Raw genomic sequence first — 26,794 nt, forward strand, 5'->3', positions numbered from 1 at the left:
CGCTTAGTGTCTCCCTCGTGGGAGGGAGGGAGGCCGGGAAGTTGTCCACAGATTATGCCAGACTTCGCCGTGCCTTTTTCCTTACTCATCCTGCTGTGTATGCCGACTAACTCACTGTAACAAATTTTAGCCATGGGTACAACCTTATGCTGAGTTTCCCGAGTCCTTCTAGCGAATTCCCAAGTGTGGGAGTGGGCTTAGGGACCCCCAAAACACACACGGTGTACTGGTTGACTAGTGTCTCCCCAAATTCATGTCCACCTGGAACCTGTGAATGTGTCCTTATCTGGAAACAGGGTCTCTGCAGATCTAAGTTAAAATGTGATCATAGTGGATTAATCCCATGACTGGTATCCTTACCAGAAGGAAGAAATTCAGACCCAGACACACAGGGAAGAATGCCATGTGAAGACAGAGGCAGAGATGGGAGTGGTGTGGCCACACGCCAAGGGACGCCAGGGCCTGCCAACAACCACCAGAACCTGGACAAGGCAAGGAAGGATTCTCCTCAGAGCCTTCAGAGGGAACACGGCCCTGCTGCCCCCTGACTTTGGACTTGTGGCCTCCGGAACTGAGAGAGAATAAACTTCTGTTGTTTAAGCCCCCCAGGGGATGGTCATTCGTTACAGCAGCCCCAGGACACTCACACACATGGTCATCCACATGATGGGGTCCTGACTGAGAACTCATTTCATGGCAAAGGAAGTAGAACAATGGCTGCGTGAGCATGACATTCACCATGCCGACTGCTCTCCCATCGCCTGGACGCAGCTGACCTGACAGAATGGTGGAATGGCCTCTTGAAGGCTGTGAAGGCACCAACTGGTGAAAGCACTCTGCTGTGGTCTGTAAGAGAGCTACACTGGCAGCAGGATTTAGTGCCATCTCGCTACCGTCTGGGGCTGGGGCTGAGGACAAGGCGTCCAGGGGCAAAAGGCCTCCACCAGACCACCCAGTCACAGCTTTGTTAAATGAGAAGCCAACATCACACCTGGGCTTTGGGGGCCCTCATGTTGCCCCAGCGGCTGAAAGAGGCAGAGGTCGCTGTCCTGAGCTGGAGTGATTGATCCTGAGGACCAAGGGAAGCTGGGGAGACTGTGCAGAGTGGGGACAGAAATGGGGACAGAAAGGGCTGTGTCTGGGGCCTAGCAGATTCACTGAGGTCCTTGAGAACTCTGGACAGTGGAGATTTGCAGCAACCCCACAAGGGAGGGTCACCAAAGGCTCTGCCCCATACAGGAAGGTGTAGGACACTCCACCAGGAGCACAAGCACGGTGAGGGGAGAAGGTGAGAGAGCACAGGGAGGGCCCGTCCAAGGAGGAGCGACGGGAGCACGAGATCACCCGAAGAGCCGGCAGGGGCAGGCTGCAGGCAGAGGGACGGGCAGGGCAGGGCAAGGACGGAACAGGAGCCCTGAGCACATCTGAGGGTGACCTGCAGAAGGCCGTGTGCTGACACACAGCAAGACGCTGGCCAGCCAGCAGAGACACATGTCTGGCACTGAGGGAAAAGGTCTGGGCTGTGACCTAAGGTGGGCAACTATGGTATCTGCAGCCACAGGGCGGGGTTCAGTCACCAAGAGACTGAGTAAGGAGGTCCATTTCCTTGACAAGAGCCATTTTGAGAGGGGTAAGGATGGAGATAGCATTTTTTTCCTACTTAGATTGGTATGGCTGTTATTTTCTATTTAGAAGATACCAAGGACCCCTCACACTATCCAGAATGATCTTTTAAAATGTATGTCACATCAGACCCCTCCTCTGCTCAAACCCAAAATGGCTTCTTATTCAGAAAAAAGTTCTAACTCCTTAGCATAGCACCAAAGGCCCTGTGAGCTCCCCTCCTTCACTGCGGCCTCCCCTCCTCCACTGTCCCTGGCTCGGGCCACACCGGCTTGGCTGCTGGGCCCACCCTCGCACTGTGCTCCCACCTCAGAGCCTTTCCACCTGCCGGCTTCCCTGCCCCTGCTCACCCCGAGACGCCACAGGGCCCAGTCCTTGTGTCAACTCGGGCCTCTTCAGAAGAGAGTCCTTCCTCGCCCCATCCCCCAACAGTGCCCTCTGTCACTCACACCCCAGCTACTTACTGTCCCATTGCTCAGGGTTACCTTTCTTCATGGCCTTTAGCGCCCAACACAGTCCTATTGGTTTGAGCACTCTCTATCTCTTCCATAAAATGTATCCTCGGTAAGAGCCAGAGTTTTATTTGATACCATACACCCTAATCTGGAACAGTGCCTAGCACGTAGTAGAAGCACAACAGCTGTTGCGTTAATAACAGTAATCAGTGAATTCACCATCAGACAGAGAACGCAAGAGCCTGTTTGCAAGGAAAAAGGAAACACACCTAAGTCTCAGCAGTGTCGACACCTAACTTGAAACATAATTCCTTCAAAATCCTCTAAGTTCCCACAGCAGGCAAGGAACCCAGTGTACCGCACTCAGAACATCAGCCCCCTGCCGTCCCAGCAGCTCCCAAGGTCGCAGACTCACAGCATCCGCAGACGGTGAAAAGTCCGGTCATCTTGGTCGAGCCACGGCCCCTTGTCATACTTGAGGTATTCAACATCCTCTACCACCTAGACAGAGAGAATGCCGATTGTAAGGCAGAGTCCCAGCTCAGAAATCTAAATGAGATAACTTCTTAATACATTAAAGCTACCAATATCTGGCAGGAACAATCACACCATGAAAGTCAAAAAGAAAAGTTGGACGGATGGCCTTCAGTGAAGCAGTGGACTATGATGATCCCTCAACGTGGGCGCCTCGTCCAGCACTCAGGGGTCACGGGGTGCTGCTGGTCCTCAACGTGGACACCTCACCCAGCACTTGGGGGTCACAGGGTGCTGCTGGTCCTCAATGTGGGTGCCTTGCCTAGCACTTGGGTCACAGGGGAGTACATTCAATTATGAATTCAAATGGCATAGTCTTTGAGATACAATGTATTATTCTTCTCAAAAAGGTGCCATCTAAACAGGTATAAAAATAATCTAAAAGCAAATCAGCATCACAGAAACAGAAGGTTGGGATCGCAATTTAATCAGTCTGAGGAGAACGAACCAAGTCTAAGAAGAATTCTTAACGCTGTTCCCAGAGCCGGGACTCGACTGCCCTCTGTCTCAGAGGAGACCCCTATTCTCTTTGTAAACAGCTGGCACGGTAACTTTCTGCCCGCTGTCCCCATGCTGCATGGCAGCTGAGGTGTGCTTTGATTAAAGCTGTCGACTCGCAATGCTTTCTCTGTAATATTGCCACCTACAGCTCAACCTTTATGTTCTTCTTGAATTCTTATATCTTTTATTGTGTTGTTTTTTAGTAATTTATGTTTAATATATGATATAAAATATGGGACTTTTTTTTTTTTACCAACTAGATGGTCAACAGCATTAACACTGTTAATAATAATCCATTTTCCTCTGCTTCATTTTTTATTATCCTTTAGAGTACTGACATTACCAAAGTCACACACACACACATACACGCATGAGCACACACATGCACCTATTTCTGCTCCATTAAGCTATTTATTAACTGTTGTATTAATACTGCAGTGCTTTCATTACCATAATTTTGCAATGTTTTTGTATTTGGGAGAGCAGATGTTCCTGCATTATTCTTTCTCAAAATTTTTTGGCTATTACTCATTAATTGCACTGAGATTGACTTGAATTTCACAAAACACACCTACTAATATGGGGAAAGCTGATGTCCTTATATTACTAAATCTTTCCCGTTTTTAATCCAACTTTCAATTTTACCCTCTGTTTAATAAAAATGTTGGAGCAGATAACCCAAGGTTCTTTGAATGTTTACCATTCTATAATTCTAAGACGATAGAAACTGAATTATGTAGAAAAAATCAAAACCTCCAGACCAGGGGGTGCAATGGGCTGGCCTGGAACTGTTAGATTATAAAACACAAACATTTCTAAGACCAGTGGGAGCCAAACTGATTATCAGATTTGCGAGAACCCTATACGTGAATCAAATTTAATAATTATAAACTTTTCAGACATTTTCTTACCTTTTCTGCATCTTGAGCTTCCCTCGCACTATACTGTAAAACCTCACATTTTTCACTGTAAGAAAAAGATGAAGTTCAATGCAAATTTCCCAAGCTTGCATTAGTGTACAAATGAATGTATAACGTTAAAGTCTCCCACAGATATTAAAACGTGAATCACCCTCTCTGAACTGGGAACTGTGCTGGGCCTGTTCCGGCCCACACGGCTGGACTGCTCAGGACGAGTTAGGAGCAGAAATGGGCTCACGGCTGGATGGACACAGCAGGTCCCTTTCCTGGCTTCCCTTCTCTCTACTCCACTGCCCCCACCCCACGGGCGCGAGACCAGCATCCACCAGGGACAGGGCACACGGCTCACTTCTGCTGCCTCACAGACCAGCTTCAGCTGCAGCACTCATTATAGGAGAGTACAGAGCAGCCAAGGCCGCACGGAGATGTAGGCACAGAGAGCCGCCAAATGCTGGGGGTAGGAGACTCACACAGATTACCTGCTGCTAAAGAAAGCCTCCAAATAACCTGCTTCCACCAAACTATGCAAAAGAAGAGCAACAACTCAGTTCCCTTCGTCCTGAGTCCCGAGTCTGGACACACTGGGTCCCAGCAAGAAGGCAGCAGGAGATTGCCATTTCCAGCACTTTTGCCCATTTCCTCGCCATGTTTACTGTCATTTAGAGACCAGGCTGCCCAGCCAGGAGATGCCTTAAGACCAGCAGGCTGATAAGTCTGTACCTGGTAAAAGAAGGAGGCTGCGTCTGCCACCACCTCCAGACAAACCAGGGGGAGATTTGAGGTCACAACCCCAGCCAGAGGCCAGCAAGGCTACCTAGACCAAGAGGCCCACTGGACAGCATGTCACTGCAGAACTGTTCGAGCCCAGGTTCCGGCAAGGGGACAGCAGATGCCACGGATGGACTATGGCTTCCCATGATCTTCGCATGGCAAAAATGAGGGACGTTTTCTTATTTAAGTATCTTTAAAACAGAACATCCTCCTACGGATGGGAATTAAATGTAGAGTAAACACCCCAAGAATGTACAAGCCATACTCAGCAATCCACATACGACCCACTCTAACGGTTTCGAACATCACCAACTCTGCTAACCGCCTTCAGTTGGGGCCGCTGGTTGAATTAACCGAGTTAGCATAGGTAAGGTACCTGTGTTAACTATCATTACTATTGGCTCATATTAATTCCACAGTGTAAGAAAAATGTTTTTAGGCACTGTAGTTAGCCTATATTATACAATTCAAAGAAAGTTATCGAACTAGGTAACAGCTTCTAACTGCAGCTAGACCACCGCCTTCCTTGGATCCCTATAACCATGAATGGAAATGTCAGAAACCACAAACACAACGCGTGACGAGTCCCTAAAGTTAGGAGAATAAACTCACTGCATTTGCCACTGAGGTTGGGAAGTTCGACGCCACCCTAAGTACAGGACTTACCGCGTATCCTTCTCAACTGCCTGGAGCAACACAGTGTTACTATGAGAAGAAAGGTACACGGTGACAAAGGGAAGTAATGTCCCTCTGCAAGTCGCGTAAGTCAAAATTAACCTAAAGTGTGTAGGAGAGAAAGGCTGTAAACCCTCCTGGATGATCACTGAGATAACTTTATTCTTTCTCTCACAACAATGTGAAGGGTCATCCTGGATGTACCTGTCACAGAGTGAGCATGAGAGGTCAGGAAAATACAGGACAGGGCCTTTCAACACACAGAACTGAGCAGACACTCACCAAGCCCCCGCCAGGCAGCAGGTACTGTGTGGGGTGAACAAGGTGACAAGACAGGGCTCCTGCCCTTGAGGAATTCGAGACCTCAGACCATCTACTGAAAACAACCTACAGAACCAATGTTACGGCCTAACATTTCCATCTTCCATGTGACTTGATTCAACAGACATCTATTTTCTGGGTGCTGATGATGGGCAGAGCATCGCACTAAATGCCTCAGTAACAACAAACCGAAGAATAACAGAGGGCAAACTCATCCTGTGACCTGTGCTGGGTCACACCCACCTCTCCGTCCCACAACTTCTGAAGGGAGGCTAAAATAAAGACAGCGGCTAGCTGGGTCTCAGCGATGTGGAGACACCCTCGAAGGCCCGAGGAGCCAACTCAAATCCTATTGCAAGAGCAGCCTGTCCCCACAGAGCTCTCAAGGCCACAGGGAGCCCCATGCCTGCTGCTTCCTGAAGTTACAGAGTCCCCTCCAGGGGGCTCCTCCAGTCCCTTAGCTGTCCAAGAACAAGATTCAGAATGGATATTTACAAAGTAAGCTCAGGATCCGGTTGGTCACATAGTGCTTCCTTCCCATCTCTGAAATCTCAGCTTAAGTGTCTTCCCAGACAGGTCCACCCTAGCCTGTCTGAAGAACTACTGTGCCTCCAGCAAAGACTGACAATGACCGTCACATTTATGGAGCTGAATAAATACTTGTTCACAAACGAGTGGACTAATGTTTATTAAACTGAGCTATGGCTCACTCTTATTTATGATACACTCATAGTCAAGGTAATGAGGATAAATAATACATATCCCTAGGATTTTGGTCAGAAATGTTGAAGAAGTGAGAAAATACACACTCCTATGGTAGTTAGTTCACTGTGCCTCTTAAAGTGTCACAAAACAACTATTTTGGAAAAGGCTGCAACATTCTTCACGCAGTCTTCAACATACACAAGGACAGTGAAGCATTGCCACGTGTCACCACATGCTAGTGAGAAGAGCTAACAGTGAGGAATCAGCACGGACGCAGACGAGGAACTCAGGACTTCTCCCCCGGCAGCCAGCAACCCTGTGAGTAAATGCGCTTTGCTTCAAACACTGACACTCAAGCTAAAAACTATTCTGCTTATTCAATTTTGATTTTATTGTTTAATTACTAAAACTCTAACAATTTTATCTTCTAAGGTTGTTCTTTGTAAATGTACAGTATTTAACTAAATGACAGTTAAAATAGACAAGTCCAGGAAACCTAAAATTGTTCCTGTGAGAAAACACTTTCCGAATTCTAAACACAAAGACTTACAGACTTTAGATTATAATCTATTTGTGATAGGTTTCTTGAAATTTTATGTAAAGTTTGGTAGTTTTAGTCAAATTTCACAGTGAATTGCCAAGACAAAACCTCAAGACGCAAGGACATCACCAAGCTGCAGCATGTTTGCACTCGATAATTCAATGCTTAAAATAATGCATATTGCACAGAATTCACATGTTTTTCTTCTAAATGTGACAAATGACCTGTACTTTAAGTGGCTCTCATCAATCCATACAGCTTGAGCTGCTGGACAGAATTCACTTTAACAACGAACAGACTTTACCTGTTCAAAAGACGAGAGTTGAAATCACAGCAAGATCATGCGGTGAGAACAAATGCACAAGGCTTAACAAATCTATGGGGCAGGAGGGGCAGGGGCTGCAGAGAAAGAAAACCTATACCATAATATGATAGTCATTTGGGAAAATCAAATTAAGCACACACACATATTCACACGTATGCCTACATATAGTTCTCATGATACAGGCCACTGAAGGCACAGCTCCAGCAGAAGTCCCTGACAGAGGAGAGAGTAACCAGTTCCCAGTAGGGGCCACCTGTGCAGTGGTCTGCTGGAGCGCACGGTACAGCTTGTAAGGCAACCGGCAAGTGGGTGAGGGCTCCTTCTTTTCAGGAAGAGAAGTTAAAATAAACCTATTTTGTAGTTACTATCATGTGCTACAAACATACAAACACCAACAAAAAAACCCTCTCTTTTATGTCATCTTGGCTTGCCCAGTGCAGTGGACAAGAAAGGGTGACCAAAGTGAAAGCATGGAGCTTGGGCCAGAGGTGGCGAGAAGTGGCAGCAGACACTAGCGGGAGAACAAAGATGGAAACAAGAGGATGATGCTGCTGCTTACAGGGCTGAAGCATAACTGCACCCCATTAACAGTGCCGGCTCTACAGACACAACAGACACGAAGCGTGACTCCACGTCCTGCTAACAGCGTCAGCTCTACAGTCACAACAGACATTCTGCTCAGGGCTCTGATATGCACTTTCCTCCCTGGGCAGCTGAAGCTGGGGACGAAGAAACAAAGAAACCAAACTGGAAATTCCGTAAGGCTTACACTGCAAAAACAGAGGTCCCCCTCAACAATGTGGAGAAAGCCTCAAACTCCTGAGCAATGACAACATCAGCCCTTTACACTTGAAAAACATCCAAATTCAAACCAACCTAGGAAGACATCAAGGCAGCTTTTTCCTCCAAGTGTGTCCTCTGCCTCCTGTGAGAGTGAGCAGCACGTAACAGCAGGAATTAGCCCAGGCCAGGAAGGGCCCATGGAAACCACAAGGACCTGACACCTCCCATTCTCATGGCAGCCTCCTAACAAGGACTCCGAACGCCAAGTTGAGGTTTCCGCGGTGACATAGGAAACACCCTGATCTGTGTGATTTCTGAGGAATGATGTGTGGGTAATGACACTGTGGAGACAGAACTGCTGTGTTCAAACCCAGGAAACTTCCTCAAAGGCTGCCAGCATTTTTGATGCTATGGTGACACACACGAAGCTCAGCAGACTGAACTGGGGCCGGGGACTGAGTGTGCAGGGCAGCGTCCAGCAACGCTGGGTCCATGAACAGGACCTGGTAAAAACCTATTCTTAGGAACCACTGCGTTGGTCACCACTAAGCAATAGCTTCCCTACTCTGTGCAGCCTGCACCCGACTATCAAGGCAGTTATGTAAAAAACAGAGCTGGACATCAGATTGTCGCCCTGACGCGTGAGGATCTGAACAGCCTTCCGCTCCCCAAGGGGCTCCAGTCACCAGGGAGAGGATGCTTCGCCAGTTCATCAAGAGGAAGAAGATGCCTGTCAGCACCGCAGGAAGCGACACCTCCCTGAACCCTGGGGGCACATTTGACCTCTGGACCATTTGGGGCTTCAGGAGCCAACTTCCAATACAGTTCAAGTACGCACAGCCAGTTTAAGCAATGGATTCTTCTAATTGTTGCTGAACATATTTCATGAGCAGGAAGTCCACGAAGATAAGCTCCTGAGAACAACTGCAAGGTGAAAGGAAACCTCAGCCGGTCTGCAAGCAGATCCAGGCATTATTTCCCTGATGTTACAGTGAAAAATCCTATTTGAGAACTTGCCAGGAAGCCCTTTCTCAGGGATATTTTTGTAGCCAGAAGATCTCCAAGAGGGATTTTTGGGACTGAAATCCTAGGATCAACTATCTCTGATAGTTGATGCACACAGCTCGATACATTCCCCTGGCAGTTTACAACACTGCTTTTTTTTCTGCACTTCTGGTCCCCAAAACAGAGCAGCAGGACAGGAGAAAAGGAACACACAGCACCGTGTTTTATGCTGCCTACAAGAGAAAAGCTTACCACAAACAAGCAGATGCAACATAAGCACAAACACTTGTTCCAATTTAAAAATCAAACTTTTCTTCCGTAATTACTATGCCTTACTTTGTTTTTATTCACAATTTTATAGTTACTTTGAAATGTTAAAAAGGGAATAAGATTTTTAGGCATCAAAAGAGGCCAAAGTTTAAAAAAAGTTTAAGAAATACTACTAGAAACCTTCCATAAAAGCATTATTCACAAAACCTAGCCCTCACTGGACGTGAGGGATAGAAGCAGATGACTTCCTTGACACAGGGATACCCCAGCATCACAGAACAACAAGCCAGACAGGGCGGACAGCGTGGATGCAAATACATTTGCACTTTCGATAAAGAAAGAAAGAGGGAGAAAGGAAGAGAAAAGGTCTGGTGGTGTTTTCCTTTATCCAAACACCGCTTAATATATCATTTAAAAGTATCTCTAGAGACTGTTTTTCCCTTATGAATTTTCTGTATGGATTCACTGAGCAATCTGTCACCTAAAGCAAAAATACCTGAGTTCTCTAATGCTAAAACCTGTGAATGAAATAGAGTTTCAGTTTACTTCTAACATCAAAAAATGTTAAAAGTATAACAAAGAAAACAAGCATTGACAAAATAAGCAAACCAAAGACCCACCAAATCAAACTGAAATGTCTGCTCTCATTCGTGCTTATCAGCAACAGATTAAAACATCGGGGACAACACCCACGGTCATAAATAACTAGGCGTGAAGGCGCTCTAGTCGTATAAAGAAACCACGCACTTGACTCACCTCATTTCAGGAAGGAAGGTTTTCTTATAGGCATTCTCGATGTCCTGAAGATAGGCGGAGGTGATCTTCATTTCGTGTGGCTAGACAAAAGCAGGAAAGTAAGTGTGAAGCCTTTAGATTTCTTTTCCTTTTACCCGTGCACATGTAAAATGTGGAAACATCAAGAAACACTCTTTTCTTAGAACCACACACACCAGGGCGATGGAAAGGGGCCTCGGTGCCACTTAGGATTATTCTCGTTCTCCTATAGGGAGCACCTAAGTCTGGCCACGTGAACCCGCAGCATGACCTTTTTCACAGGCTCTAGGACGCGTACTTAGGGTCAGAAAGAATCCCCTTCTACAGTTACAGGGCCTGGCTCTCCTGTCCCGCTACATGCTTGAGTGCACACAACGAAACATTACAGACAACGTGGGGGGAACTGGCCCACCTCTCCCCATCCATCCTCCCCACCCTCCTCTCTGTCAACTCTCTCCCCAACCTTCCAAACCCTTCTCTACCCCCCACCATGCCCCTACCACCTCTCCGTCTCCTACTTCCCTCAGCATCTGAAGTTTGCTTAGCCAATTTCAGAAATTTAAAACTCCAATTATGAGTGGCAAAGTTTCAATATTTAACACCTCTTATAGTTTACGAATGCTAAAGGCTGAGTTACATTATCTTTCACCCGGTTCGATTATCTGCGTGGCATTTGCCTCCCTTCAATATATTTCTTATTTATTCCTTTGTTTACTATAGGTCTCCCCTACTAGAATATAAGAACATACACTTATTATGATACAATGTTTCTTTGATAAAATGTCTCCTTTTCCCAAACACAGTGTTAATTTTAGTTGGTGATAGTATTCATCAAGACTTTACTTAGAAAAACTAAAAAGTTGACAGTCCTAATTTGGAATTCAAAATTGCTTTGAAATGTTATCATCCCAGATAACAAGAGTTATCTAGAGAATTCTGAATATATGTCTCCATTTTTCTCAATAAATGTCACTGTAATACTGAAAGGTATTCAAAATTATTCCATTGAGTAAGAATTAAGTATTTTTTACTTGCAGCTCCCTCCTTTTGCCTTGATGGAATGTTCTTGAAAGTCTAAATTACACATCATCCTTAAGAGAAAACTCAAGTAATAACAGGTGCAGACTGGCAATAAATAGGCAGAGACAGACATCACGTATGTGTTTACTACTGGAAGAGGGAGGAGGACGGCGAGCTTCCGGGGTCTCCCAGCAGCAGCAAAGGACACGGAGCTGTTCCGTGCCCTTCCAGGAGCCCCCACTCGCCAGGCGTTCACTGAGCACCTACCAGAACTCCAGCTCCCAGGATGGAAAATGGACAGACAGATACATAGGCAACTCAACATTTCATCACAATGTCAATAAGAACCCACATTTTTCCCCAGGAAAAAAATACTCTGTGGGAGTGACATTTCCAAACAAGAGCTAGTCATAAAGGCAAAGACGGCCTTTGTTAATCTCAGCGTCCTGCATCAAGCTGCAGAGCCAGTGGGAACTGCAAAACGCAGAGGTTCCAGGCCACCCAACGCCACAGAGTAAACGGACACATGTGTAGACCAATGCACTACTGTTCTAGAATCAGTAAGCAGGGAAAAAAGGGAAAGAGGCACAAGTTGAGCTAAACAGATGGAGTAGGGAACTGAAAGGATATTAGAAATCGCTTCCAACTTGTAGATAAATAACAGGGCGTGAAAACCCGACTAGAGAAGAGAAAGGCACATGGCAGGGGGAGGTTCTGCCGGGAAACTTACCCATCCTCACAAGAATGGGTTAGGTGACACGGGACAGGGGACGAGAGGGGGATGGCGCAGGAGCTGGAGAGCACTGGTGGAGAGCAGTGACTGTTCGGGGCCCCTCCATCCCTCGCACACGTGCCTGCTCTCTCAGGAGAGCCCTGGGTGTGCCCGCACCCCCATGAGCACTGCCAGTGATCTACGGTATCCTACTGTAAACATCACTTTCAAGAGCTGATCTACGTTAAAATAACGAGGGCACATAAAAAGACAGGTCTTCAACGGAAAAGCTGAATTACGTTTCCTCTCTTCTGGATCCGACTCTGGATCTCGGGGACGGGCACATCGACATAGATCACCACGTGAGGAGGCAGGTACTCGCAGATGGTGACCTTCTTCACCTCATTGTAGTGGTCCACACCTGGCACACACGGGAGAGGCACATGTCATCTGACAGTCCACACACAGCTTCTAAAACACAGTCCTCTCAGACAGAAGGGCAAGGCTACACGCAGTTCTCAGAGCCACGCAGCCATCTGCAGACCATGTAACAGTCAGGGCCATGACCACGGCTATACACACACCAAGTGCGACTGCACGGCAGGTGCCGGGGCATTCACACACAGCAACCCTTCAAGACTGTGCTTCTCGCCCCCATTTCTATAGACCAAAAGCATTAGGCCCAGAGAAATTATGTGACTTAAAGTGAAATGCCAGAATTTAAACCACGGCTTCAAGAGCATTCTAAAGGCGAGATTTTAAATATGACGTGGCCACATTGAAGGGTCCACCTATACTTCTTATGCAAGGGAGAGGGCACCCAAGAATCCATTTTAGAGTACTCTGAACTGCAATGTATCACACATGCCTGTTGCATGTGTATTTCTTCACAGTAATACTAGATAAGAGTCTGATCTTCTCCAAGGAGTAAAATCATTTTTATATACTGTATTTTTCAAATAACTCAACTGAAAGATGTCAAGCTACATTTATCTGGGTTCAACGTTTTTCAGCAAATTTAATCAGCTACACAGAAGTGCCTACTGAAGCGGATTTAGTACACGGCTGAGGCTCAGGGAGAATTCTACCGAAGCTGGCATCATATAGAATATATTATACAGACAGCAGTCACATAAAAATCATGATGAACATTCCTGCTGCTCTGAAAACCGCCGGCACCTGAAGTCCTGGAGCATACGCCACGCTACCAGAAACCCACGGGCAGGACCTGCTCCAGGTCACTGGGATGAACCCACCACAGGAGCAGTGTGAAGAAACCATCCTCTCTGCAGCAGATTTCCTCATGGCAGAAACTTCCAGAAGCAACAAACTTGGGCGATCACACTAAAATCCACAGAAAGACCACTACTGTGCTCTGAAGAAAACGTCCAAGTGGCCGCTCCCGGTAACTCCTGCTTTAGAGGCAATGCAGGATGGGCCCTTGCTCCAGGGTCAGCAGGGGTCTGAGCCGGAGGCTACAAGGACTGCAAAGGAGGCGGAATCAAAGCAAAGGCAGAGGCTCGCCTGTGGATACTGTTCGTCTGTCCAAACAGAATCCACTCGGCCTTTTTCGCCTCCTCTCTGCGCAGCCTAGAACCCAGCCAGTGTCTCCACCACCAGGGAAACGCCCGTCCTCCCGCCTCCTCCTCCCACTCTCCATTTCTCTCCATACTCCTGTCAGCATTCCCATTCCTTAGGCGAGTTTTCACCTTGCTCTTTGCCATCTACCCTTAAGTAATCTGCTCTCCCCCAACACTGCGGGAATGAAATGACTCTTGCTAAAGCCACCAGACCCCTAAAGGTCCCTTCTCAGTTCCTGTCCCACTAGATCCTATACACTCCATGTGATGAATGTCCTCACCACCCTCGCTGGCCCCTAGCGTACCTCTGACCATTCAGCTTCAAATCTGCAGTGGGCTCCACTCCCCAGAAACCTGGAATCCTCCAAGGATTCTGGTCTCAGTCCTCACCTCGCTCCATGGGCTTTCCTGGGACAAGTGTGTCCACCGTCAGGCTGATTCACCCAAAATTTGTCTCCAGTCCACACCAGTCCTCAGGACGTCAGGCTCAGACACGTGACTGCCTGCTAGACATCTCAGCTGGCTATCTCACGGGAATCTCGAACTCAACATGCCACACATGAAACCTTCTCAGTCCACTGCCCCTTCACAGCCTTCTCACTGGTGAGAAGCCCAGCCAAGTCCACTTGACTCTACCCACTTTCCTCCCAGAACACTGACCACCCAGGCTTACCAACTGCACTTGCTCGTATGCGAGACCCACCCTCCCCAGCAGGCCACTCTCCCTGCCCAGTGCGGGCCTTCAACCTACGGTACATGCATCCGACTTCCTCCCAACGGTCTCCCTTGCTTTGATCTCCCCCCACCAAACGCATCCTTCAGACAAATGAACTTAAATCTAACCACATCCTTCCCATGCCTAAAAGCCTTCAGTGGCTCCTCAGTACTTTCAGGAAAAATCCAAGGGTCCTAGCCAAGGTGCAAACCCCTTCCTTGTGCCCCACTTGCCTCACCCTGCGCCAGCACCTAGCCCTCCCTCCAAGCAAGCACCAGCAGCTTGTGCCAACGCAGGCTCCTCCAGCCTCGCTTCACCTTGCTCGCCCTGCTGCAGTGCTGATGGCTTGCCCAGGGCTCACTCTTCAAGGACTCTGTTCCTGACAATACCCCATCTTCTCCCAGCTGCTTAAATGTTCTCTTGGGTGCTTCCACAGCCCCCTGGAGGAATGTCACCCAGGAGGAGCTGTCAAGTGCACTTTATTGCAATTAACCATGTCTGTTGCTTTAACACCCTACCCTCCACCCCAGGACTGTGGCAGCCTTCCTTGTCTTATATATCTTCATATCCATGGCACCTAAGACAGAGCCTGGCACACAGCTGGCACCACAGAAACGCTGGTTGACTGACCTCAACTGCTGCTCAGAACGTCTAGCGAGGCTCGGTGCCTTGGGCAGAAGCAAGGGCTCTGGCTGCTCTTGCTCCAAGCACACACCTGGACTACTCCAAACAGCAGACCGTGTAAGCAGACCAAGGGCACAGAGCCTCACCCCCAAATCATCACTCGGGTTGCTTCGGTCTCCCCTCTCATTAACCAACAACTCCTACTCTGCCCTCCAGATCTGAGCCACCCACTGGCTCCAGTCAGCCAAGCAGAGAGGTGAGGATGCCCACAGGCAGACTGAGCACAGCCTTCCACGGCCCGCCCCGGCACCTTCTAGTCACAGACGCCCTGCCCACCTTGCCGTGTTTCCACCGCTCCTCAGGGTCATGCTACCTTTAACCAGGAGATCTTTATTCCCATCCCTTTGCCACTTGTCACTTTCAACAATATCCCAACACAATGCTAAGTCCCTAAAAGCATTAGAACAGCACTGCATTAGAGAGAAGGAAAAGATGACAAGAATGCTGGCCTCACGCAGCTGCGGGCACAAGGGAAGTAAGACATCCTAATTACATAAAAATACACCCTAGAAATGGAAGAGTTCAGTAAGATTAAATCTACGGATCAAAGAAAAGCAGCTTAGATATCTCGTGAGGTTGAACAGAGAGCTGGGGGGTTTCCTGGGGAGGGCTGTGTGTTCAAGGACCCAGGATGTGACGCTGCTTCCACTGGGAGGGGTGACTGTAGGAGGAAAAGAGGGGGAAGGAACCGTTCTTTTTCCTGTGGAAACAATAAGTAATGGTATTGATTCACTCATTGAACAGACGTTCACAGAACGCACACTAAGGCAAGGTGCGTCTGCGGCCCCTCTACAAAGCTGCCCACACAGCCCGGAGGGCGCATCTGCCACGCGGACTCACACTGCTTTCGGATGAACCCCTGGTTATACATCGCCTCCAAGAAGACAAAGTCGCTGTAGATGGAGCGTTCCAATACGACACCTTGTCCTGTGTAAAAACAGGGAAACAAAAGTCAGACAGATAATAATTAAAGCACTAGAAACTAGTCATTTCATTTTAGAAAGGGAAAAGCAGCTATTCACAATGCCATTTCCATACCGAATTTATTCAAAAGAACATACATGACTCGTAAGTGGGAAACGGTTTTCGGAAACTGTGATACTGTTTTGGTTTTGGCAACATAACATCCTGTTTCTTTCTGTTAGCTATAACAAGAGCACCCAGTTAACAGAAAAAGCATTTTAGTTTTTAAAACCATGGGTTTCTCACTCCACCATACCCACCCAATCCTGCTCCCACCCAACTGCTCACAAGACCCCAGAGTCACCCTGGACTTCCCTCTATCACCCCACAGCCATGCATCAACAAAGCACAGCCTTCTCCCAACCACGCCTTGAATCCCATCACTCCAGAACACGTCACTTCCTTCTCAGTGCAAGGCCTCCTCACCTCTGACAAGGCCACGGCTGCCAAATCACTCCCTGCCTCCGCCCTGCCCCCAGGGCTTCTCTCACCCTCAGCAGAGGGGCATTTTCAAAACTTAGGCCAGCTCATGTTACTCCTCTGCTCAAACCTCTGTCCACCCAGGTAAAAGGCCCCGTGACGGCCCTTGAGGTCTGACTGAGACTGACCATTTGGCCCGGGCCACTTCTCTGGCCTCATCCCAGTCCTCCCAGGCTCGCTCACTGCAGTCGAGTCACAGTGACCTCCTGCCTGTTACGACAGCACACGGAGAACGCCCCTGCCACTCAGAGCGCTGGCCCAGGGGCCCCCTGCCTGTCTGCCTGCACTCAGCCCTTCTGTGCCTGGGCAGAGCCCTCCCTAACCTTCCCATGTGCAAGAGCAGCCCCCAGCCCCTTCCTCTCAGCTCTTAGCACTCACGACCTGAAGTGGCAGGGTACTCCTTCTCTCCCCTACTCAAGTGTAAGTAAGCTCCAGGAGGAGGCCAGGCTTCACCTCCCGCAGACTCTCTAGTTCCTGGAAGGTACCTGGCACACAGCAGCAACTCACTAAATATTTAATGAATAAACTAATGTAATACAAGGAAACAAGTAAGTTTTCATTTAAATGTTAATTTTAAGAAACAGGGAGTCCTAGGATAGGGCTGAAGTATGCTCCAAAAAGAATGTGGAGTCAGCTGAGGGTCAGTATTAGCTCCAAGCCACTAACCGGTTCCTGTGATCTGGGTCCTGGTACAGAACTTTAGGAGGTAGATCGTGTTTTCTTAGGAGCAACGCTAACCACAATCAGGATTTACGTTCACATACGGAAAAGCATCACTCATAGAATGCTGGAAAAGCAAGACGATAACCAGACCTCAGTGGCCGTTTAGACAGAGCATTATCCTGTGTCTTGTGGAACATCTTACACATGTGGGACCCTCCTGGAACAAGAGGCAGCTTTGTGACACTCCATCAGTTACCTGGGGTCCTTGTGAAAAACCCATTCTTTCTTTGTTTTTTAAATTTTTTTTTCCTTGAGGAAGATTAGCCCTGAGCTAACATCTGTGCCAATCTTCCTCTACTTTGTACACGGGACGCGTCTACAGCATGGCTGAGGAGTGGAGCAGGTCTGCACCCAGGATCTGAACCTGCAAACCTGGGCCGCCGAAGGAGAGCACATGGAACTTTAACCACTCTGCCAAATGGGCCAGCCCCTGAAAAACACATTCCTGTTCTCACACTCAGACCCCATGAACCAGACCCTCCAGGTGGCAGCTGAGGTCACCAGGTAAGTGACATTCAGGCAGGCATGGCAACCACCACTGTGTGACACGGCTCATACAAACTCCTCAATCTCCCTTACACACACACATCCCACATGCCATTTGCTTCTACCCATGAATTCAAAACTGTTATAGTTTGGTGGCTTTGGCCATGCACTGGTGGTATCTGCTGGCTGACTGTCATGATGTTCTGGGGTGAGGCCCGAATTTAACCCGGGCTGCGGGTTCCCAAGATGATGGAGGAGCCCTGCCAGGATTCTGACCGCTGCACTCCATGTAAGCCCATGCCCCTGCCCCACCTGTGCTCCCTCCCTCCGTTTCCTAACTTCTTGTCCTGACCCTTGTTGCCTATCCCCCAGACTCCAGACTCCGCCCAATATGCAGCCCTTGTCCATTTCTTGCCTGCTTCGGATGCCTTCCATGGACACATCCCCCCTTACCATACAGGCCCATGGGACCCTGTGTGTTCTGCTTTCCCCACTTCTGCATTTCTCAAGGTTTAACTTCTACCCTGTGGGTTGATGGTGAATTCCAGCCTATCTCTGTGCCCTCAGAGACAACTCTCTTTTGTTGCATCCTCCTCTCTGTACGACACACAGCTCCATCTTTATGAGTGCGATTCCACTTCCTCCCAGTCATTTATGGGTTCTCTCTTTCCTCCATTTTTTGACATATTTCATCTACATGTCTAGAATAGTGGCACAAAAATTCCATACAATCCATAAACCTCACTCCAATACACAACAATGAACTAATATTTAGTGGATGTTATTCTGAAGCAATAACAACATGGATCTCGGGGAATTTATGATCTTATTAGAAAGAGAGCATTTGCCTCATCAAATACTCTCAAAGAAAAGCTCTACTTGGTGGCAGTCTCACATGGCTGAATTCCAGAAGAGGGCTCAAGCGCAGCACATGATCCTGGACACTGACCTGTGCTCAGCAAGTGCTCCAAGGCGTCCGCGTACTGCAGGAGGCGACTGGCGTACAACCAGGACTGCAGGCGGTAACTGTTGCCATCATTGCTTTTCGGGTCATCATAGAACTTCTCCAGACTGCAGTTGCCACTGAGCTCCACGTCCAGGGGTTTTCCATCCCCTGTAGTGCTGTCTGCATAATGTATTCCTGCTTCAGGAAAGTGCTTTAAGCCTGAGAAGAGACACACCCGGATGAAACGCGACGTGGATGCCTCCCTTCCCACCAGCGAGCAGCGTGCACTAACAAAAACAGAGCCCCATCTGAACAAAGCCCGAGTGCTGAGGCTGGCCGGTTAAGACCTGGAGAAAGTTACCCTCAGGCTTATGTCGTATCACATGTAAAAGGGAGCACATAGGACACTAGAGACAACATGTCTAAAATGTGTACGACAAGCATGTGCGCTGAAGGGCTGCGCTGCAGCATGTCGTACCGTACCCTCATGCGAGTTCCCCCTGAAAAAGAGAGCCTCTCCTAACTACGGGAACCCCCGTGTGCAAGCGGGCAACTTCTGCTCAAATACCGCAGAGAGGCACACAGAACAAAATCCACACCACCAGCCAGCACCGGGGTTCCCATCCCGGCTTTGCACTAACAAGCTGGGAACACCAGCTGCCTACCAAGTCTACCGTCTGTAAATGACGGCAATAACAACCTCGTTTCAGAGGGCCGCTACAAATTTCAAGTCAGACAGCTCACGTGAGAGGGCTCTGCCCACATCATCATGAAATTCCAATTCCAGTTGACAACCAGCACAGACTTTTAAAATTTTCCAAATCTGAAAGACTGAAAACAGCTTTTTCCATAAATATTTCAAATATGTAAAATACCTACCTTGGGCCCAGTTCTACCAAGTCAATGTTAAAGTGGATCAAACTCAGATAAGCAACCACACATCTGAGAGAGTGGTCATTCTGCATGAGGTAAGTTCATACCTAGTTTCTCTGCTATTTCTTTCGCAAGCTTGCCTTTTCCAGAACATATATTGCCATCTACAGTTATCACTTTGCTGCGTTCTGTCAGTTTTTTGGTTGTTCGGTCCCCAAGTATGTATGCCAAAGGGCCATACTGCAGCTTGCACTGTACACTTGTATGAATGCCGCCCTGAAAAACACAACATCACACAACAGCACAACATGAGTATTCTGGCTACTGCAGGCATGAGCAACTATTAGGGAAAAACGCTAAGAAGATCCTTGGTGATAAAAATGCCAACATCTACGTCTTCATTAGCAATTTATTTGTTTAATTACCAGCCCCCATGCCCCACCCCAAAATAAGCTCATAAGGGCAGGTAGAATGTCTGTTTTGTTCACTGGTAAATCCTCAGGCCCTGGAACAGAATATTCTTACCGTGTTCAATAAAAATTGGACAGATGGAGATGGATGGATGAAAGAAAGGGAGCGGGGAGGGGGCTGGGGGAGACAGGGAGGTAGGGAATAAAGAACATTTCTCTAGCCCAGGCTCCTGTCCTGAGCTCCAGACCTGGCTACCTTGCTGCCTTTAAACAGCTCCAGCAGACGTCCTGAAAACACCTGAGAGCAAACAGATCTAAAAGTGAAGTTCCACACCCATACCCTAGCCCCTAAATCTGCTCTTACCCACTATCCACCAAGCAAAACAGAGCAGACACGAGAGCCACCTCCGACACCCTCCTCCTTCCTCCAACTCCACAGTCACTCACAAAACCCTGTGGATCCTAGCTCTTAAATCTCCCTGGAGCACGGCATCAGCTCCCACCCCACACCGCACTGATTCTGTAGGCATCCCCACATCTCTCAGCTACAAGGCAAACGCCAGCCTCACCTCCTGTCTCCAGCATCTCCGCACTAAAGCCAAAATGATCTTTCCCGAAAACAAAGAAAAACACAATCAAAAGGCAAACAACTGAGAAAAGTTCAACACACGTGATGGAATATAGCCTTAGCGTACACAGAGGTTGTACAGATCAACAGTAAAAAGAGGCTAGGACTGCACAGCTTCTTTTAATTGTATTAAAGACAGCCAACAACCAAGCAGAAAAATGCTCAACCTTGCTACAAAAAGCAAACAAAGATTACTAACAAGGAGAAAACACTTTCTTATGTATCAAACAAATATTTTATTCTTTTTAAATGACGATGTGCAGTGTTGGACAGGACAAAGTCCTCATAAACTGCTATTAATGTAAACCTAGACACTGGGCCTGGAGCCACCGGGAATCCATCCTAAGGGAACAGACATGGATTTCTACAAAGATTTACCCACATAATAATAATACCAAAAACATAAATAGAAACCCTTAATGTACAACACAGAGCAGTAGTTTAAAAAAAAAAAGTATATCCACATTATGGAATACTAAGAACCAACTAAAATAATAAAATACTTTACTATGGAATAAACAGAACATAAGAGAATTTAAATGATGTCAAGATTTTTTTCAGTCCTGATCTGCTTTACAGTTTTGATTACCGAAGGGTGGAGAAAAAACAGTTTATGATAGAGAACACAAAGAAAGCAAATAATTACAAAAAGGCAAAAGATTTGAACAGATGTCACAAAAGAATATATACATAAAGGCAAATATGCATCTGAAAATATACTCAAAATTGTCTATCATTAGGGAATTGCAAGTTAAAAAGAAGCCGCTCCACACTTAGTAGACTGACTCAAGATCTCAACAACTGCCAACAGCAGCCGTTGGTGAGAACGCAGAGCAAGAGGAATGCTCGTTCACGGCTAGGGGAACGCAACCAGCAGTCACTTTGGAAGGTGGTTTCACATAAAACTAAACATAGTCTTACCACACGATCCAGCAATCACACTCCTATGTATTACTCATCTGATATGAAAACGTATTTCCACAAAGAAATCTGCATACACATGACTACAGCAGCTTTATTCATAATCACCAAAAACAGGATGCAACCAAGATGTCTTTCAATAGCTGAATGGATAAACTGTGATATATCCATACAAGGGAATATTATTCAGCAATAAAAAGAAATGAGTCATCAAGCTACAAAAAAAATGAGTGAATCTTAAATGCACATCTCTAAGTGAAAGAGCCAGTATGGAAAGGCAACATATTGCATGATTCCAATTATAAGGCATTCTGGAAAAGGCAAAACCCTAGAGATGGTAGAGATCAGGGGTTGCCAGGAGCTCAGGGAAAGGAGAAGTGCTGAATAGGTGAAGCAAAGGGGATTTTTAGAGCAGTGAAACTACTCCGTATGATACTGGAACAGTGGATACACGACACTATGCATTTCTCAAACCCATAGACCTTTACAGCACAGAGAGTGAACCTCAATGTAGGCAAATTTTTAAAGCCTCATTTAGGTAGAGGGATCCGAGATGGAATGCAGAATGGACAAAATCAACTGTTACAAATGTATGAAAACCTCACTAAAGCGGGTCGGGGGAAAGGTGCTGCCCTTTGGAAATCAGTAGAGTCTGGAAGGCTAAAGGCAAAAGGAACTGTATTCTAGTTGAGAAAGATACTTCCCACAGGGTAAGGTTAACAATTCTGATACTACGGCATCATATCCTAGAATTAAGCAATTAAGTAAATGGACAGCAGATGGTGGGAGCCAGGTTTCTACCGCTGGAGTGGGAGGTTACAGATCAGCAAGAGAGAGGCTAGAATGACCCATGTGATAGTGGATTACAGTCAGAGACGTCAGTATAGACTCATGTTTAGTTTGTCATAGACTCAGATGGTTCCATATAGGATTATCCATAGCTACGTGTACACACACAGGTTAGTACATTTCCTTGCTCTGTCTGCTGAGAGGGCCTAGAAGCAACAACGCCCCAGTCGCGATTACACCTAGTACCTAATCTTGGTTTCTAATACCATTCTCTAATAAAAGGAACAAAGGCTCTTCAGAGAAATGGCTGATTCCAGGATTGGGGCAGGAAATACACAAGTAGCCTGGACCACACTGTAGAGCCGGAAAGCAAGGAAGCGCTCGCTCACACACGCACAGTGAGGGGTGCGTTACAGGGATTCCGGAGCCGACCGAAAGAGCTCCCAATGGCCACAGCTGGGGTAATCTGAGCAAGAAAAGAGAGCCATACTGGATTACAACTCAAAGTCTAAAATAAATATCCATGAGTCCATCCTGATAGAAATAAATCACTGAATATAAATAAATAAATAAGTAAATGTGGGAGAACAGACAAATCTCCCATGCAGAAAAATTAAATAATTTACATAATTTTCTGCATTTGAGGAAGGGAGCATAACCCCCCCACTCCTTAGGTGTGGGCTGCACAGTGACTTTCCTCCAAAGAGGACAAGATGGAAAAGGGGAAAAAAAGAGTAACTTTACAGTGGAGAAACTACCTCGCTACACTCAGCCAGGTGACCAAGGTCAACATCGACAGTGGTAAGTCATGTTCGTGGTGCTATTATGTGATGAGAATGCCACTCTACCTCTGGGTCTTCCTCCCAAGAACACACAACCCCAATCTAATCATGAGAAAAACCTCAGACAAGTTGCGCTGAGGGACAAACTGCCTGCCTTGTACTGCTCAAAACTGTCAGGGTCATCAAAAACAAGAACACCTGAGAAACCATCACAACCGAGAGAAGCCTAAAGAGACAAGACGAGTAAATGCCACATGGTGTACTGGATGGGATCCCAGAGCAGACAAAGAATATTAGGGAAAAACAGGAAGTCTGAATAAAGCATGGTTGTAGTTTATTAAAAGAAAAAGAGAGAGAATGCACCATATGATCTCATTTTTGTAAATAATACACACATACAGACACATTCATAGCAGGTGAAAAAAGACAGAAGAAAAGATATATATGAAGAAATGCTCACAGGAGTAAGGCCTGTAATGGCAAACAACTGGAACCACCCACAGGTCCACTGACAGAACAGGTTAGTAAATGGAAGCATATTCTCTGTATCTTCCAATATCTAAAACGCCCAATAATTTGTGAATACTTAATTTACTCAGTAGCTCCTGTGTTATTCATTCACTCATTCATTCAACAAGTATTAGGAGCTACCGCACACAAAGCACTTTTTCTAGACCATGAGGATACAGCAGTGAGCCAAAAGATCCCATGGGATACAAAAAACAAAAAAGTAACTAATTATCCAGCACACTAAGTGCTGTGGCGGGAACACCGTGCATGGGAAGGGCTGTAATGTTAACACAGGTGGTCGTGGAGCCCTCACAGAGAGAGTGACACCTGAACAAAGACTGGAAGGCAGTGAGGGAACTGCCCAAGTGGACTTCTGATCTTTCAGGCAGAGAAACAGCCAGTGCAAACGCCCCGAGCAAGAGCACCGCAGGATCAGCCAGGACAGTGCAGCTGATGCAAAGTGGACTGGGGAAGAGTAGCAGATGGGGGCAGGGAGGGAGTGTTAATCATACTGGAACCTTTCAGCCCAGGAATTAATCCCCCTCTCCTCTAGGCTACCTCTCAGTCGCGTGCAAACTCCTTCCCCATCTGAGTCCAGAACTTGAATATACCACAATGTTGCACAAAACTGGTGCACAGCAACGTGTGAATCAAGCAATCGACCATTCCTTGACTTCAAAATCTTTAGAAAGAGACGTTTTACAGAATGACAGTAGTCTTTTCTATAATTTCCCATCCTCAGTTCCATTCTTCCGCTCTCTGGAATCACAAGGATCTTTCATGACACATTTCCAGTTCCTTTAATTACTCCCTAAGCAACAAGGTGTATACCCTCTTCATCTTACTCATTCTTCTCTGGACCTACTGGAGTTCATTATATGCCCTTTAGAGGGTAGTGCCCAGAACTGAACACACTGTTACAGGTGAACACACTGTCTAGTGCGTGCATGGCAGCAAAATATCACCTCCTCTATTCTGGGGCCCTCACTTCCACTAAAACAGGTCTCAGTACAAGTGGGTATTAAAAAGACAACCGCTTTTCTTCCTTCTCTTTTGAAGCCTGAGTTATCTCCTAAAAAGATTTATATGACTTCGTAAAAAGACTATTGCACTGTTCTGTTCAAAACCCTCTTCTGATCAAAATTCTTAGCTCGGAGGTCAAGTCCCTTTACAACGTGATGCCAGTGTAGCTCCAGCCACCAGCAAGCAAAGACGCTTTGATCAGCCGCAGTCATAAAACAAAGTTTTCCTAGGGTTTCCAGCCACAGCTCTTTGGCCTCTCTTGTTCCCTCTGCGTACAATGTCATCCCACTGTTCTCTACCATAAGAAGTGTTCCTAATCCTTCCAGATCTGACCTAAATGCCTTCTCTGTGTCGGCTCAAAGTCACATCACCCCGGCGCCTAGCAAGGCCTGACCCCTAACTGGGGCTCGACAGAGGCGCTACATAAATGAATGAACGCATGCATGAATGAATGAGCGCGCGCGCCCCAGACTCTTCCGGGCTCCCCCATCCTTGCTCGTACGTCTACCGCGGCGACTGCACTGGGGTACAGCATCCGCAAACTCGCCCCCCACACTAGGGCAGCCTGGCGGCCAATTGCCGTCCTGCTCCAGCGATCTGCTGGGAGGTGAGATAAAATGGCCAGAGAAGCTCGCGGGCCCTCGGCGGTCTGCCCGCGACTCAGGACCCAACACTCCCGGGGCAGCGGTGTCCCCCCGAGAGTGACCCTTGGAGCCGCGGCGCGGAGGAAGGCCGGCGCCCGGAGGACAGGCGAGGACCCCACCCCCAGCTCCTGCCGCCGCCGTCTCACCACGCGCTGGGTGACCGCCGCGAGGCCCCGCGCGGACACGGACGCCGGGACCAGTCTCAGCAGCCTCAAGGCCATGGCTCGCGGTCGGGGCCGGCTCAAGGACCCGAGGGGACGCGGTCGCGACGGGGTCCTCTCCTACGGCCGGCGCGCCGCCGTGACGTCACGGTCGGGCTGCCCGCGCGCTGCCTGTCGGGAACTTGCGGGCAGCGGTCGGGGCTCCTTGAGTAGTGCGGACCGCCGGCAGCTGGCTGAGCCGCGTCACTGTCCCTTCGCTTCCGCCGGGCGGGCCGTCGCCGCTTCCGAGCCTTTGCGGGATTCCTCGGGGCTGCCCGCCGCCCGGGTTCTGCGGGGGATGGCTCGCCCGCCGCCCGGGTTCTGAGGTCGTGCAGGGCGGGGAGCTGAGGTCGTCCCAGGCTTTGTAGCTTCTGCGCCTCATCCCGCGTCTAGGACGCCCCGCCCTTCCAAATTCCGCAGGCGGCAGGTGCGGACTTCAAAATCGCGTCCTTGAAAACATCTGTATAGCTCGAAAACCCTCCGAACCTGGGAAGGTGGCCTGGGACTGGGGCAGGGCGGTGGGGAGGGATGTACAGGGAGGTGATGCGGGCCCCCATATCACTTCCCCTACATTAAACCCAGCATATATGGGGTTAAAACCAAAGCACTCTTTCCCTGCTGATTCCCTGGCTCCAGAACCCGCTATCTGCCATGGAGAAGAACAGCTAAGGACAACCAGCTGGATTCCTTATCATTTCCACCTCCTCCCTGGTCAAGGGCAGGCTGGTGGGAAAGTTCTGAACAGGAAGGCCACTGACTCCAACCACCCCCCCGCCCCCAATCTACAAACAGCCACATTTCTCACAAACCTTTAAAACCCCTCCCCTCCCATGTTTCAGGGAGATGAGACTAAACAAGACAAATTTGAGGGCTCACTCTTGTCACCTGACTGATATCATCCCAAATGAAAACCCTTCCCTTGCCATAAGCCTGGCATTCCACTTTTCATTTGGCCCCTCTTGTGTGGCGGGTAAAGAACCTGTGTTTGTAGTCGCTAAAAGAGGGTCGGTGTGAGAGTGAACACAGGACCAGCACAGGGGTCTGAGCTGCCCTGGAAGAGGGACTGTGGACAGACCTCTCTGCCCGAAGGAGCTTGTCCACCGCGGGGCAGGGCAGTGGGGAGGGACGTGCAAGGAGGGGCAGTGTGAGAATGGACACCAGAGGAGCGCAGGTGTCTGAGCCGCACGCGAAGAGGGACCGTGGACAGACCTCTCTGCCCAAGGGTGCTTGTCCAGCGCTAGGCAGGGATGGCCTGGCCGAGGTCCGTGCATCCTCCACCTCTCCATGGTCCTTGTCCCTCCCTGGTCAGGGCAGGCTCCAAGTCTAACAGGTCCCATTCCACCTTGCTGGGCGGTTGGTGTTAACCCCTTGAGTAACATTAAAAGAACAAATGCTGTAAGTATTCCATTACTAAAATTGCAATCCCTTTAAGGATCTGGGTCCTCAGTCCTCTGACAGTGGTATACATTGACTTTAATGTGAGATTTCTTTCCTACTCTGCC

At 48.1% G+C, this 26,794-nt stretch overlaps 1 protein-coding gene across 1 annotated transcript in view; it reads right to left on the reverse strand.

Moving 5' to 3' along the window:
• NDUFA10 (NADH:ubiquinone oxidoreductase subunit A10) overlaps positions 1 to 26,022 on the reverse strand; it is a 63,268-nt gene extending 37,246 nt beyond the window's left edge. Inside the window, exons 1-8 of the mRNA XM_001500579.5 lie at positions 25,239 to 26,022; positions 19,493 to 19,661; positions 18,516 to 18,731; positions 15,755 to 15,841; positions 12,235 to 12,356; positions 10,186 to 10,265; positions 4,025 to 4,079; positions 2,494 to 2,579 (exon numbers count right to left, since the gene is read on the reverse strand). Of these exons, the coding sequence (XP_001500629.1) occupies positions 2,494 to 2,579; positions 4,025 to 4,079; positions 10,186 to 10,265; positions 12,235 to 12,356; positions 15,755 to 15,841; positions 18,516 to 18,731; positions 19,493 to 19,661; positions 25,239 to 25,313 (890 nt within the window). The 5' untranslated portion in view covers positions 25,314 to 26,022. The remainder of the gene's footprint in view (positions 1 to 2,493; positions 2,580 to 4,024; positions 4,080 to 10,185; positions 10,266 to 12,234; positions 12,357 to 15,754; positions 15,842 to 18,515; positions 18,732 to 19,492; positions 19,662 to 25,238) is intronic.
• Positions 26,023 to 26,794: the final 772 nt, after the last annotated feature.

This window comes from Equus caballus, chromosome 6 (genome assembly GCF_041296265.1).
Source record: "Equus caballus isolate H_3958 breed thoroughbred chromosome 6, TB-T2T, whole genome shotgun sequence".
Classification (NCBI taxonomy): Eukaryota; Metazoa; Chordata; class Mammalia; order Perissodactyla; family Equidae; genus Equus; species Equus caballus.